Consider the following 14584-nt stretch of genomic DNA (forward strand, 5'->3'; position numbering starts at 1 on the left):
AATCCTGGGGCGGGGGGATACGGCAAAAATAGCCGATCTATAAGCAACGCGCAACGTCCGTGTTGTGAGCTTGTATACTTTTACTTGGGTACTTTTGGTAAAGAATTACCAAAAGTAGCCGATCTACAAGCTCTGCTCACAATACGGACGTTTGGTGTTAACAGAAACAGCAGACCAATAAATGACTGCCTTGTCTGCCTACACAATGAAGTTTTAATGCATTTATCGCAATTCAATGAAATAATGTTAGATAGCATATTTTTTCATGGCAGGAATGAATGAATATTAATAAAACATATGTTCGGACACAATTAATATGTGTCTCACATGCATGTATTTAGCCTACGTTTGGGATAAAGAATCTCACAAATATATTCTACAGCAAGCAACTGATTCCTCTCCTAACGTCATGCGCTGGGCCTGGGTGATACAATGAATCAGATTAGTAATACTATTGCAAATGAGTAGATTTATTATAAATAAAATAAAACCATTTCAAATAAATGCACAGATCATTTGTCTCGATCTGTAGCTTCGAGATCCGCCAGGGAAGAAAAGAGGGGAAAACGAAAGTTTAAAAAGTACATTTGTGTTGAGTTCTTTCGCTAGTTCAACTTCTGCCTCTTCTGAGTTGGAGCGCGATGAGCGCATGCATGCAGAAGCAGCGCACGTGCGCAAACGCGTGCATGTGCGCTCAAGAGCGAGCTTGCGCAATGCATTATGGGGCAGATTTGCTTCGCTGTGTTTTTGTAGTGACCATCGGGAGCTCCCTACAATTCCCGGTGCATTGTGGGATACTTCAGTCCACTACTGTAGGGTGCAAAAATGCTCACTACATATTCGGACACTATAACAAAATGGCGGAACCCCAAAGTAGTGCACTATATGGGGCATAGGGAATGAATTCGGACGCAGCCTTAGTTTGTTCCCAGTGGTCAACACCTCACCACACCCCTTGGTGTGCGTTACTTTTCCTACTGTCGATATCTAGTTCTAATCATCAGTTCATTTGCAAGAGTAAACCTGTATAAAAGGTTTTGCAGGTTCACAGCGAATTGGGGCACCATGGAGGAGATGGGAAGGAACAGTAAAGTCTTTGGCTGGAAGCCACCCAGGGTCAAGAGTTCATGTCTTTGTGAAAATCCTCTTCTGTACCTACCACAGCAATTCTTTTTAAAGCTGCCTTAAGCAAGGTATTTAACCCCCTATAGAGGTTTTAAGTACAGCAGTACCATGTATCTTTAAGGTATGATTACCTTCCTACCCAATCCAGTTTCTCACCCACCATTCTAAAATGTGTTTCAGTTTTGAAACAGTTTTGATTTGTGTTGTTGAGTTTTGTTATTGTGTTGTTGCACCCTGCCTCCCTTCCCCAAAAGGACCACAAGCTTCTGGCTTTTTTGTGTTTTTATCCTATTGAATACATTTTCAATTTCAAGTGCTCAATCAATCATTCAATCAATATTATTATTTACATTTTTTGATTAGTGAACAGTAGAACAGTAGAAATGGGGGGAGAGAGATGGGGAGTGACACGCAGCAAAGGTCGTCGGGATCGGGAGTTGAACCCGCGACACACTGGCAGCCTAGTTGCCCAGACCACTACACTAGTCGCCCGGGCCAATCAATAATCTTTTTGTCAAGCCATGACATTATGAAACGGGTAGAGACTAAGAGAGAGAGAGAAATGACTTAGAGAATTGGAGAACAATTATCTCATCTCATTCACAATGAAAACTCTGACCTAAACTGTCAAAAGTGATTGTAATTACTGTGGAGGTTCCGTGTTTTAAACTGTGTATTGCCTCAACACAGGTCTTCAGTACTTATTCCAATGAAGAATACGATAGACGCAACGATGATGTTGACCCAGTGGCAGCGTCAGCTGAGTACGAGCTGGAGAAGAGGGTTGAAAAGATGGATGTGTTTCCAGTGGAGATTGAGAAGGGTGAGTCTAGTCTAGCTTGCATGGCCAGTCATGATGTCTTCTGATCAGAATTGTATTTGTGTGGGTAAGCAGCAAGCTTGCCCCACTCCTCCAATGATCCGATGCTAATGTTTCATCATGCCCCAGCAGGAGACAACGGTCTGGGCATCAGTATCATAGGAATGGGTGTCGGCGCTGATCAGGGCCTGGAGAAGCTTGGCATCTTTGTAAAAACAATAACGGAGAATGGAGCCGCTGAAAAAGATGGGAGGTAAGATACCTACCTCAGAATTTTACAGTAGCGTTACAGTTCTTAATCAATACAGGTACAATGGCATGTGCTTTGTAGATCATTCTGCAATCTCTGTATAATACTACAACACTTTTTTTTTTTTATAACGTCAAACTCCAGGGATGCCTCATCCCCCCGAGGCCCCGAGACACGATTTCCAAACAAGCATCTGTATTTATAACCTTCTCTGGCAGCTAAAGAAAATAGCTTGCCTACTTCCGTTTCCCAGGGAACCGATCTCTGTTGTGTCACCATCTGGGTGAATGTATATGTGTGTGTGTGTGTGTGTGTGTGTGTGTGTGTGTGTGTGTGTGTGTGTGTGTGTGTGTGTGTGTTTCGGGCTTGTGCATCATTCTGCTACTTCTATTTGACGCCGTTGTATGATCAAGTAGGGCATTCATTAAAAAATAAAAAAAAATAAGTTAATAGTCTCTGGCAAGCTTGGATATTTTTTCTTTAGTAATGCCCTGTCACTTGTCTCTAGAATCCAGGTGAATGACCAGATAGTGGAGGTAGACTGCATCAGTCTGGTCGGCGTCACACAGCTGTTTGCTGCTACGGTCCTGAAGAACACCAAAGGCACGGTCCGGTGAGATCCAACTCCATTTTGGCCTGGGGGGCGGGGCCGCTATTATGATGGAAATGGCCTGAGGTGATGGGAGTTCCCCACCATTATGTTGTGATAAAAAGCTTAACCCATTAAGACCTGAGGCCGATTTGACAAATGCCTTCTAAATCAGTAGTTCTCATGCTTTGAAGACCTTTTAAAAAAAACTTAGAATCCTTCAGGTAGACTGAGTCAGATACCGGGGGAAGCTATAGTGTGGAATTTCAGGGGGAGCTGCCGTCTGCTGCCAAATCCATGATAATGCAGCACTAACTGACAGGTGCGTTCTCCCAACAGCTTCCTGATCGGTCGGGAGAAGCCGGGGACACAGAGCGAGGTTGCTCGTCTCATCAGCGAGACCCTGGAGCAGGAGAAAAAACAACAGCAACAACAGCAGCAACACTTGGACGACCCCTATGAGCACTCCACAGAGGAGGTGAGTCAGCAGGACGTGTGTTGATTTCGTCGATTAAAATGATTGATAAAACCTTTTGTTTCCATTGCCAAGTGTTAGAGCACTGAGGAGGGCTGGTTAGAAGAGCAACAATGGGGAACACATTAAGTTTGATCTGAAATTGTTCAAGTGTCAAGTTGTTTGTTATTAGACAAAATAATTACTTAGTAAGTTGGACACATTTTTGGTGATTTTGTGGCTGTGTGTGTGTGTCTTTTTTACCCTGTAGTCTCCCTCATGTGCTGCCTCCCTGCAATAATTGTGATTATTTCAAATAATTGCGATCAGGCGATTGATTATATAATAATTGTGACAGGCCTACTCCAGACAATGATGAATCATACACACATTTGACATATTTGGGGTGGGGCAGCTGACTGTTCCTTTATAACGTGTGATGACATTATATTTCTCCTACTTTTGTGTCAGGATGAGCACTACGAGGAGGATGAGGACGATGCAGGAGAAGAGGAGATCCTGGGCTCCAACTTCAGCCCAGAGAGGAACGTTGAGGTGTTTGACCTGCCTGAGACGGAGGCCTTGTTCATGCCCAGCAACATGAGTTCCTCTCAGCTGGCCTTCAAGTTCAAAGAGGCATGTCATCCCAATGCCACGACTACTGTTTTACTTAAGTAAAAGTATCAATACTGCAATGTAGAACTACTCCGTTACAAGTAAAAGTATGGAATTAAAAATGTACTTGAGTAAAAGAACAAAAGTATTGCCATCATAATGTACTTAAAGTACCAAATGTAAGAAAGTACTCACTATGCATTTCAAGTTTTCAAATGTATAAAAAGCTTTTGAAAATGCGACGCATTGTACAATATTTGCATCTGAGATATAGTGGAGTAGAAGTAAAAGTATTGGGAATTGGCAATACTCAAGTAAAGTACAATTACCTCAAAATTGTACAACCACTGCTGATGTTGTGGTGTTGGGTAAAGACGAGCATGGTGAAATTAACTGCTTGTTTGTTTGTGTTTATCCTCTAGCTTCAGCTCAAAAACAGCATTGCCACAGCTGAAATAAACCAACTGAAGGAAAAGGTATGACATTATTTTGGGCTAATCTGGGATTGCTATTGATCACTATTACAAGTTAAATTATTATTCAAACTATTTAACACGTTAAACGCCCCCGCTAAAATGGGGGGGAATATTTTGGATGACGTCCCAACCGGAAATGACATTGAATGTTGCCCAACAGACGCTCCCAGCCTGTTGAGCGATGCGATCGGTTTTGATGTCCTTTTTATTAATCTCCGTCCTGAGCGCTGGGCGTTACTATTTGATAGGACGGAGAACTCAGTTTATGCCGCTCGGGGTGTTAACTGATTACACATAGAAATATGATGATCACATCATCAGACACTTGTTGAACGATTCCATAGATTTCCATCAATCAAACCTGTGTCAAATATTGAATGCCACGCTCTCTCTGTAGGAAATTGCATCAGAGGAAGACAAGGCGTCATGGGATTCCAGGGAGGCTGTGTTGGAGAAGAAGATTGAGGAAAACAATGATAAAATCCTGAAGCTGGAGGGTTACTGGCTGGAGGCACAGACATTGTATAAGACCACCAATGAACACCTCAGTGAGAGCCAGAGCCAGCATGAAGCTCTAGACAAGAAGTACAATAAGGCAAAGAAACTGCTCAAGGACTACCAGCAGAAGTGAGTTAATCTGAAGTTTAAGTTACACCTAAAAGGGTATTGGCATTTTTCCCAATAACCAATTATTTCCATGGTCATTGAGCCAAAATGTTTTGTTTTCTTTGCAATACTACCGTGCGTCTTTCCACCAGTGAAGTTGACCTATTATATTATAACTATGCTTTACTAATACCTGTCCTGATTTATTACTACACTGTTTCTGTGTTGTGTCTGCGTTCACTGAAGGAGATGAGAAATGTAAGTAAAACTTGAATGTAGATAATGACATCAACGTCTGTCTCTAGCACATCATTAATTTGTTGTCATAGTGCGGCATATCTGGCATAATTTTGATACTGTCCTAATACAGATAACACAGTTTTAAGTAGCACTATCGATAAGCTTATCGATACATTGTACATATACTGTACTTACTTAGTCTGTATTGACTTGAAACTCGGACTAAAGCGTTACAAAGGAAGTTACATCAAAGCAGCTTGTGGTCATTCGCTGTTAAAAGGCTCATGTGTCCTATTTATTTGATTGCACTTCAGATGAATATTGGTGTGTTCCCCGTTTCACCCCCAGAGAGATAGACTTTGTGAAGAAAGAGGAGGAGCTGAAGAAGCTTCTAGAAGAAAAGGATAAGTGGTACAGCGAGCAGCTGAACATCCTGCAGGAGAGGGTAAGAATAAGAAGCCCCTGACTGAAGAAAAGATGCTGAGCCATCATAACGCCTCTGTCGGGTGGAAACCTCACATGTCCAAAACAGTTAGTTTTCAGGATTCAAAGTAGCAGATCTGCATTCTCAAAATGCGTCGCCTCGCATCACGTTTCCAGCTTGCAGATCTGCTACTTTAGAATATGGACATAAGAGGTTTGTGCCAGACGGCAACAATAACGTTGTGCCCACGTGAGGAGAGGCTGAACTGCTGTTTTGTTGTTCTACACACAGCTAGCTGTGCTAGAGTCCTCTGTGGGAAGTCAGCGCAGTCAGGAGTCTGCAGCCGAGCGGACATCCAGCAGCCGAGATCCAGTGACTAGCACACTGTCTGTTGACTCGCTTCTACAAGGTAACAGTAGAAACTCTTAATAACGTTTGCCATCGTCACACACAGGTTTTGTTGTTATTTTCGGACAAAGTATGAGAATAGTTTTTTCGTTTGCCTTAATTTAAAATAAAATGATTATTTTTTGCTTAAGACATCTGGGTTGTATTTGGCATTCTTGAATGATTTGTCCATCTCTCTTGCGCTCTCTCTCTCTTAGAAGCAGACTGGAGTGAGGTGGTTCCAGAGACTGAGCGTTTGGATACCAGTGCACATAGAGCCAAGTGCCTGCTGGCTCAGAAGGCCAAGCGACAGCCACCTTCTAGAAGCAAGCTGAAGGAGAGCCTCGCTGCATCACCACGTCACTCGGAGGTCAGTCAGATGCCAGTCATGCCACTATTTTTTTAAATCTTCATTTGACTGAACTGAAGAATTTTACACCCAAATATAACCCACAACTTCCATTGAATACATTTTAAAAAGAGACGTCTTGTTCACCACAAACCAAAGAACCAGTGGCATCAACAACGTGCTTGCTCTGCTGCACGGCACGTCAATGTAATAATAACCAGTTTGACCCGGGCAGGAGACTGAGGAGGAGGACGAGGAGGACGAAGAGGAGCAGGACACTCCCAGGAGGAGGAACTCCATCCAGGAGAGTCTCTCTCTGCCGGTGCAGGTGTCCTACCCCGCGAATGGACCCAGAGACGACGGAGTCGCACAGGACTTGGAGAGGTCCGGGAGCAAGGCAGAGCTCTCCAGCACTCCCTCGTCACCGCCGTCCCAGAGGGACAGCTTAGAAAGCAGTGGAAGCCCCTCTCTGTCGCCCCCTAAAGATTGCTTGTCACCACACTCGCCACCAGGGTTCCTGCACAACGTCAAGAAGAGAGAGTCCAAAGGCAAAAGCAAGGAGGTCAAAGGTAGACACCTAAAGACATCTATAGGTGACGTCATGTGTTATGCAGCATGACTGTCCTTTGGGTTGACTCTGATTGGTTATAATTGTTGTTTTTTTCCTCCGTCTAGAAGATTTAAATGAGAGCCCCTCAGCAGGAAAACCAAAACGACGCTTTCCTGACTTTGGGTGAGTTCCCTGAGAAATCATTGTCTAATTTAACATATTGCCAGTTCTATTTCATCCCTGCTTAAAGCACTGAATAATGTAATAATAATGTAAAGGGATTATTCAGTGCTTTAAGCACCCCCTCTGGCGGTCATTCGGGATTCATAGAACCGTAGTGACATACGTAACTTTCGTTTTAGTCTGACTTAAACTAATGCTACTGATGATCAACACAGGGGCCTCCGGAAGTCCGGTGGAAAAGGGAAGAAACACGACAAAGAGGCGATGAGAGCATCTTTGGACAGCAGGTATTTCATTCCAATCATACATTAGCCTTGCTAGTGAAGGCGCTTTTCACACAAGATCTTATCTAAAACCCCTTTTCTATTTTCACTGAAAGCCGTTTTAATCCACTGGAAATCTTCAATATACTGTAGGCTAAAGGTCCTTGCAGACTGGACGCGTTTTTCAGACAGAGACAGAAAGAGAAGGATTGAAAAATATAAACAAATGTGTTTTGCAGAAATCGGCTTCATGGTAGATGCCATGGTACGGCGAGATGTGGAAAATGCAGGGAAAATATTTTGTGTGCTGTGTTCAGTTTGTTCTCTAATTATTGCCTTTTGAAAACAGCATGCCTTACTGGAAAAACAATGCAGAAAAAGATTAATCCATCTCTGTGAAGAAAAATAAACGGGAAGCGGAACAGCATGGGATTTTAGATAACCTCCCGTTCCGTTTCCTTTGGGACTGCGACACCTGTGTGTTTACACAAGATGGTGCTGCTCACTGACATGAAAACAAACACTGCCAACAAAAAGTCGTCAAAGTGATCCTTGAGTTCCAGTGAATGAGTTCATTCCAAATACATATTTTATTGTCCACAAATGCCTAGTATCAGTTTGCTTTAGACATCTCTTGTGCAAGCATTACATACTGTAGCCGTTAGTCATCTAATGTGGGAACAGGCACCGGCCCATACAGAACTTCTACTGTATGTTATGGATTCCTTGTGGGAAAGGGGATATACGTAGAATTCTGGCTGAACGCTACCCTACTGATTTTGGTGACCCCATGGCTATTCCTCTACATTTGATGCACCCTCTTGGGATAACATTTCCATTTGGGTGAACTGTACAGGGCAGCATGGACTCTGCCTTTGGGGCGGCAGTGCTCACTGGGTAAAGTGGCTGTCTTGAGAATCGACAGGTCCCGGGTTCAAATGTGTAATCCTGAACATGTTTTCACCCAGAGGGTCTGCAGAGCTATTGGAGGAGTCTGGAGGGAACCTGTCTCCATCGGAGTCCATGGCTTCCATCCCTACATGTATGCCCTTCTCCTGGTTCGGAGACAAAGACAGGGACAGAGACAAGGATCCGTCATCTTCCAGCAGCAGTCTGCCATATGTAGCCACTGAGAGCAGCAGTGAGCAAAGTCAGGACCGCAAGAATAAGGTGAGGATCCAATGGTTGACATGTAGGTAGATGGCATAACAACATTAAAAAAGTCATTTAGTGCAGTGCAGGGCAGGGGTTTTCAAAGTTAGAGCAATGTGCCTCCCTTGAAATTACTAGAGTCTACTAGCCTACCTTTGCTAGTAAAAACAGTCTATTGACTAGGGGTGTGCACAGCGACTAATGTCACTGACGGTTAAACAGTGATTCTGTAACTGCCTAAATGTCTAAGAAGATCTAGAGGCTCAGCATGTCTCATTGTGAGCTTGTAGATCTACTTGTTGATCTAAGAGTATAAGCCAGTGCACAACTAATTATAAAACACCTGTACAAATGTGGTTAATGCGACAACAATTTGAAAATCTATGTATTGCAAAATAAATCTAAACAGGGAAAATCGATACTGTATAACAGCAGCCTGGGTGTAGAAATTAACACAGGGAAATCAGTTACCTTGAGTACTTCAGGAAGTTGAAGGCGAGCTGCACTATGGCTGTGAGATTTTAATTTAAAAATAATGTTTTTCACAGAAAGTAATTGCAATTATGATTATAAATAATAGTTTAAATGACTAGTAAGTATTTATTAAACGTTTTATAGGGTGAGCACTGTTCAATAGACCAGTCAATTAGCTTTGCACATCTATTTATAATTAAATATATTTACACATTCAAGTGAGACCTGAATGTGTAATATGTGTATTTCAATGGGCAACATGCCACAAAAAAATGCTTCATGACGAAATGTAATAAATGTAACTACTCACAAACCGGAAACTACAGTTCAACATTAAGTCAACAGTCATTCCCAGCATAAGGCATGCTTTAATGATTCAAAATGTCTCATGGTTTTCTCAGGAACAGTTCACCAGACACTGGATTATTTTAAAGAAAGGATTTGCTCTGAGGCAAAAATCAAGGCCAGTGAACCTGTAATTTAGACATTTGAGTGATGTTTCCACAACTGATTCGAAGAAAAAGAAACGCCAGGCTGTCCCATGTCAGTTACCTGACCTATTGAGTTGACCAGCACAAGTCAAAGTCATTGAATTTAGTCCATTATCGCAGAACATTTTTGTCCTGATGAAAACGAGTATGTGTAACGGGTGTCTTCATTTCCATGTTCCAGTACTATGAGTTTCTCTTAGACACAACATTTCTAAATATTTTACAAAGAGCTACACCCAGATAGACTAGAATAGCTTCAACCATATGTTAGTCATTAAGCGTGAGAGTAGGATCCAGTGGCAGTAAGTAAGCTATCCCAGTGGTGCCTCTAATACTTTTGGTTAAATGTGTGGCTGACTGTCATGGCGGCCAGGGAAGGGTCGGCGGTCCCACATACTGGGTTCAAGGCATTCAGAAATCTCTCAATTCTATTTCTGCCTCTATATTGACCATATTCGCAACGCTCTGAGTATGATGTCAGAGAAAAATGGCCACTGTGTGAAAATGGCCATTGGCAGTTTAAAGTTACGCACTGTCTACTGAGAAAGGAACATACCTCTTACTAAACGGTCCTTCTCTTAAACAGACAAATCTCTCCTGGTCCTCTCTATTCAGTCGCTCATTAGATTTGGTACAGTATAATTTTTTTGTGTGTCCTGTATTAGTTTTTTCTTACCCCCTGATTTTAGAGCAGCTGGTAGATTATTACTAATGCATGTCATTTTGTGATTTCTAGATTCACATCTAGGATGCTAATCTCAAACAAATTATTGTCTGTGTGACAGTAGTGTAGAAGTGGGTATGTGGTAGTGATACCTCAACAATCATCTAATTTTCCGTTTGTGTGAAAACAGAATGGCCTGGTTGCAGTAGTCCTGGTTTGGATGATATTCTCCTTGTTAAGCCTAATCTCTGTCAGTTGTGGGTTTAACTTGTACATTTAATTGTATCATTATACTTTGCATGCATTAACTTTCACCTAATAATACTCATGTAATACATTACCCCATACCCAATATTGTGTGACATATTCCTTCTGTAGAAGTAGCAGTTGTCATTGTAGTTTGAGTTGTTGAAGTAGTTCTGTTGTTGGTGGGATGGTGTTGGGTTTTGACCAGTACCTATTTTTATGTATTATCTTCTATAATCCCCATCTGATGATAATGATAACAATAACTGACCTAATGTAAGCATAATGTTTCAGACTATACTAGGATAATTTACCAGAACTCCAATCCTAACTGATGATGTGATCTTGTAGATATGCTATTTAAAAAATAAATCCTGAAATTGTGAAACATTTTAACAATTCTAATTTTGTATCGGGGGGGGTTCCTCCCTCAAAATATTTTCAGATGGGGGACCGTGGCCAATTTCATATTATTTTGGGGGTCCTTGACTTGAAAAGGTTTGAAAACCACTGGTCTAGTTAACGCGTTCCTTGTCTCCACTTGTTCCAGAGTTTGTCAGTCATAGATGATTCTAACCCTGGCAGCCCCAGTTCAGACATCTCAGGGTTAGTCGCTGAACCCAATCTGTCTGGGCGCTCACACACTTTAACCTTCTCTTCCAATGAGGTGAGTGCTCTCTTTGTTGCACAGCAACAAAAGCTGTGTGGGATGCTTGGATGTGTCTGAAAGCAGACATTCTCAAGCATGCTCTTTGAGTTGTCCCCCATCCTTCCTTCTCATGGCTATGATTTTATATAATGAATGAAGAGAAGAGCACAGAGGTGCATGCATGTGTTGACGTCATTTTGCCATAGAATAGGTGTAGTGTACTGTTAGTTGGTGCTTAGTGTTGTGTCAAGCTTTCATAGAGCCTTTGTATTTCTATGCATGTCCAAATATATGTGCAGTTGCTGAAATTTCAGGTAATTATTTCTCTGAAAATCATTCAATGTATGCAAGTTACAGTAGAATTCGTATTTTGACATGCTCCCAGTGTGTTCCTCATCCATAGTTCAACCACAAACTAGCATGCAATGCATGTTCTTAGCACCATTCCATGCATGTTTTTATACACATATTTCACATGGGGGGAAGTTAGTGTGCCCTATTTTTGACAACTGTTAAACAACTCTACAGACGCCCCTTGCTGTGGTTAGTATCATAAAGTATTCACTGACCAAGATTATTTAAAAACAAAAACATTATTTTAACTTTATTTTGCCCAAAATAAATACTTTATAACCCATTTTCCCCTAATGAATCTTGACACATGATTGTTTGATGTATATTTGGTGGTGGTGGTGATCCCTATTGAAATAAAATGTATCATTTACATTTCCAAGTTACATTTTCAGTTTTACACATTTAGAAATGTTCTATTTAGCACAACAAAAGTTGGGAAAGTTCTGAAAATGTAAGTTGGTGTGTCAGTCAGTCAACACTGTTTTCTGATTATGTGCTTCTCTTATCTCCCTTTGTTCTACAGACCTTGGATGACGAACCACTGCCTACAGGAAAGGACTATCAATGGCAAAACCGGCCTGTCACTGAGTGGACTAATCAGCAAGTCTGTCATTGGTTGATGGGCATGAATATGGACCAATACACACCAGAGTTCACAGCCAAGGGAGTGGATGGCCAGCAGCTCATGTATCTGGACAGTGACAAATTGAAGGTGAAATATCAGCACAATTGCTAGACCACTAAACTTCCTAAATAAAGATGGAGCTCTTTATATCAAATATCCTGTACAAAAACAACCCAATTCATTCTGCAAGTAATCTTCCTCTGATCAGGATTTTCCTTTGACTGCCACCATGTGGCCAAAACCATCTCTGCAACAGCAGAGGGAGATGTACAGTATATTATTGTGTATCAAGGACATAAATGAGAAATTATATGGAAAATCAGCACTGTTAAATCGTAACATGACACATATCAATCAAGTATGGATATATATATATTTGGTTTGTGGTCAGCCCAAGGTTTCTGGCAAATTTCTAATTGGGCAAGATCACGTTACCAACTAGAAAGTTTGATGTCTGGGATAGTTACATACACTTGCATGACACGATTACCTCACACTTAATTAAATTAAATACTGCTGAAAAGCACACTGCCAGCTGTTGCAGCCTCATTCTCACAACAGACACACTTATCGGTATGTCGCACTTATTTCAAAACACGGAATCCATACAGCAGCGTTATTTTCCATCCTAACTCTGTTTTTTTGTTTTGTTTCTGTCAGGCCCTTGGCGTGTCCAGTCAGAGTGACCGTTCAACCATCAAGAAGAAGCTAAAGGATATGCGCAAGGCCCAGGAGAAGCTGGAGAAGCAGAAGGAGAAGAGAGAGAAAGAGGCTCGGCGGAGTGGCAGGCTGCCTGCCAGCACAGACTCTGTCTGCTGAGCTGTTCCTAGCACAGACTGTCTGCTGAGCTGTTCCTAGCACAGTCTGAAAGGTCTCAGCTGGACAGACTGTCTGCTGAGCTGTTCCTAGCACAGTCTGAAAGGTCTCAGCTGGACACTAAGACACTTCTTTTACACGCCAATGTTGCACATGCGCCATTTGCTTCTATCAAAGGCACATGTTTAAATGCCACTAATGACTATAGGCCAAATAGGCCATGTTGATCAGCCATGGCTCATAATGGATGTGACTATTTCCTTTTGCTATTATACAGTGCCAGGCACCATTTCCTTCTCAGTCACTCCTTACACATGATTAACACTTTAACGCCTCTGATTAAACCATTTAAATTGTGACTATACTATAATAAGGCTGAGGAGAGAGGTGACAAATGTTGGGTATGTGACCTAACATTGTTTATTTTGTACCACTATAAAGCTATAGGCTATAAATAAAATGAAATGTAGTTGAGGGAGACACACCTTTACATATGGAAGTAAAATAAATATACTATACTGCTTTTTAAACATTTTATATTTTATTTTTGCTAGTATAACCTGCCTGTAGCCATGTACTGTACAGATCTTTTTTGCAAGAACAGCTATTGTACAGTAAAAAGATAAAAGCACTATATTGTCTTTTAAGCTTCAAGGGGTGAGATGGTTTTTAAGTGTATAAATGTTTTATACATGTGCCTATTAACTGCATAACATTTGAAAAGAAAAATGGAAATATGATTAAGGTTAATTTTATACTGTATTTGTTTTTCTACTAAGTAGAATAGCAAGAATGAGAACATTTGTGCTGAATGGAGAGGGAAAAAAATCATGTAGTGAAGACGGGAATGCTGCTTCAACTGTGTCAAGATAGGGGACTACAACATAACTTACGTTCACGAAAATAGTGTTTTTCCATCAGAATACAAGTTACTTTCAGTGAGAAACACGGTCGTAGATAAAAGAAAATACATATACAGTACGTATAACTACACTGTGGTGCAATGCAACTTAACAAATTGCATTTATGAAATGGTACCAAGTTAATTATACACATGCTGGTCTGCTACACCGTACTGGTCTGTGAAAAATGAGATGTACTTGTGACGAGGAATCTTCTGAGTAAGGAACCAAGATTTGTGTGTATTTGTGAATGAATGTTCAGGAACACAAGTGTCTATCGCAAAACAAAACCCTTCCTTTTTGTCTTGTTGCAATTTGAGCACAATTTAATTTGTATATAGTAAATTGGTGGACTGCAAGAAGGTTTGCCTCTTGAGACAGAACCAGATTTATTGGTACAGTATACACTACAGTAAAAGCAGCATCAATAAACTAATTTTCACTTTAAGAGATGCAGTCATATCCTCCTGTCTTCATTGTAGATACATTTACACATGTTTTGGCTTGTCAGTTCTGGAAAGAGTATTAGTTCTACAAGGCTACTGTGTTGGATTATACTTATTTTTTTATCCCCATTAAGTTCAGATTATTTTTCATTTAACATATATTTCCAGTTACTCTCAATTTTGTATCAGCATTGAACTTTAATCTAGCATCCATATTCTGGGCTAACAACGGAAATCCACAAACTCAGACGTTTAACACATGGCTGGCACAAGTAACTGCAGAACAAAATTACCTGCCCTAGGCCACTGAAGTGTTAGCTCCAGCCTTTGGTCAAGGGCAATGGCATGTACTCAATATGAGCATATTTAGAGCTTGTTTTGGGAATATTTTTTATGCTTTTTCTTTAGATAGCATAGACAGGAAACTTGAGAGG

At 41.2% G+C, this 14584-nt stretch overlaps 1 protein-coding gene across 3 annotated transcripts in view; it reads left to right on the forward strand.

Moving 5' to 3' along the window:
• The window catches only part of ppp1r9ala (protein phosphatase 1 regulatory subunit 9A-like A), a 30769-nt gene extending 16617 nt beyond the window's left edge, over positions 1-14152 (forward strand). Inside the window, exons 3-20 of one of the 3 annotated variants that reach the window (XM_083776262.1) lie at positions 1816-1948; positions 2075-2198; positions 2704-2808; positions 3124-3262; positions 3710-3874; positions 4276-4329; positions 4727-4956; positions 5524-5620; positions 5891-6008; positions 6205-6356; positions 6571-6904; positions 7011-7068; positions 7284-7355; positions 8300-8501; positions 10909-11025; positions 11885-12073; positions 12647-12824; positions 12874-14152. In XM_083776262.1, coding sequence (XP_083632388.1) covers positions 1816-1948; positions 2075-2198; positions 2704-2808; positions 3124-3262; positions 3710-3874; positions 4276-4329; positions 4727-4956; positions 5524-5620; positions 5891-6008; positions 6205-6356; positions 6571-6904; positions 7011-7068; positions 7284-7355; positions 8300-8501; positions 10909-11025; positions 11885-12073; positions 12647-12805 — 2448 coding nt within the window. In that variant the 3' untranslated portion in view covers positions 12806-12824; positions 12874-14152. The remainder of the gene's footprint in view (positions 1-1815; positions 1949-2074; positions 2199-2703; positions 2809-3123; positions 3263-3709; positions 3875-4275; positions 4330-4726; positions 4957-5523; positions 5621-5890; positions 6009-6204; positions 6357-6570; positions 6905-7010; positions 7069-7283; positions 7356-8299; positions 8502-10908; positions 11026-11884; positions 12074-12646; positions 12825-12873) is intronic. The other 2 variants (XM_083776263.1, XM_083776264.1) reach the window with 2 other exon arrangements.
• The last annotated feature ends 432 nt before the right edge of the window (positions 14153-14584 follow it).

The sequence above is a fragment of the Protomyctophum parallelum genome (genome assembly GCF_964188405.1).
Source record: "Protomyctophum parallelum genome assembly, chromosome: 11".
In the NCBI taxonomy this organism is placed as follows: Eukaryota; Metazoa; Chordata; class Actinopteri; order Myctophiformes; family Myctophidae; genus Protomyctophum; species Protomyctophum parallelum.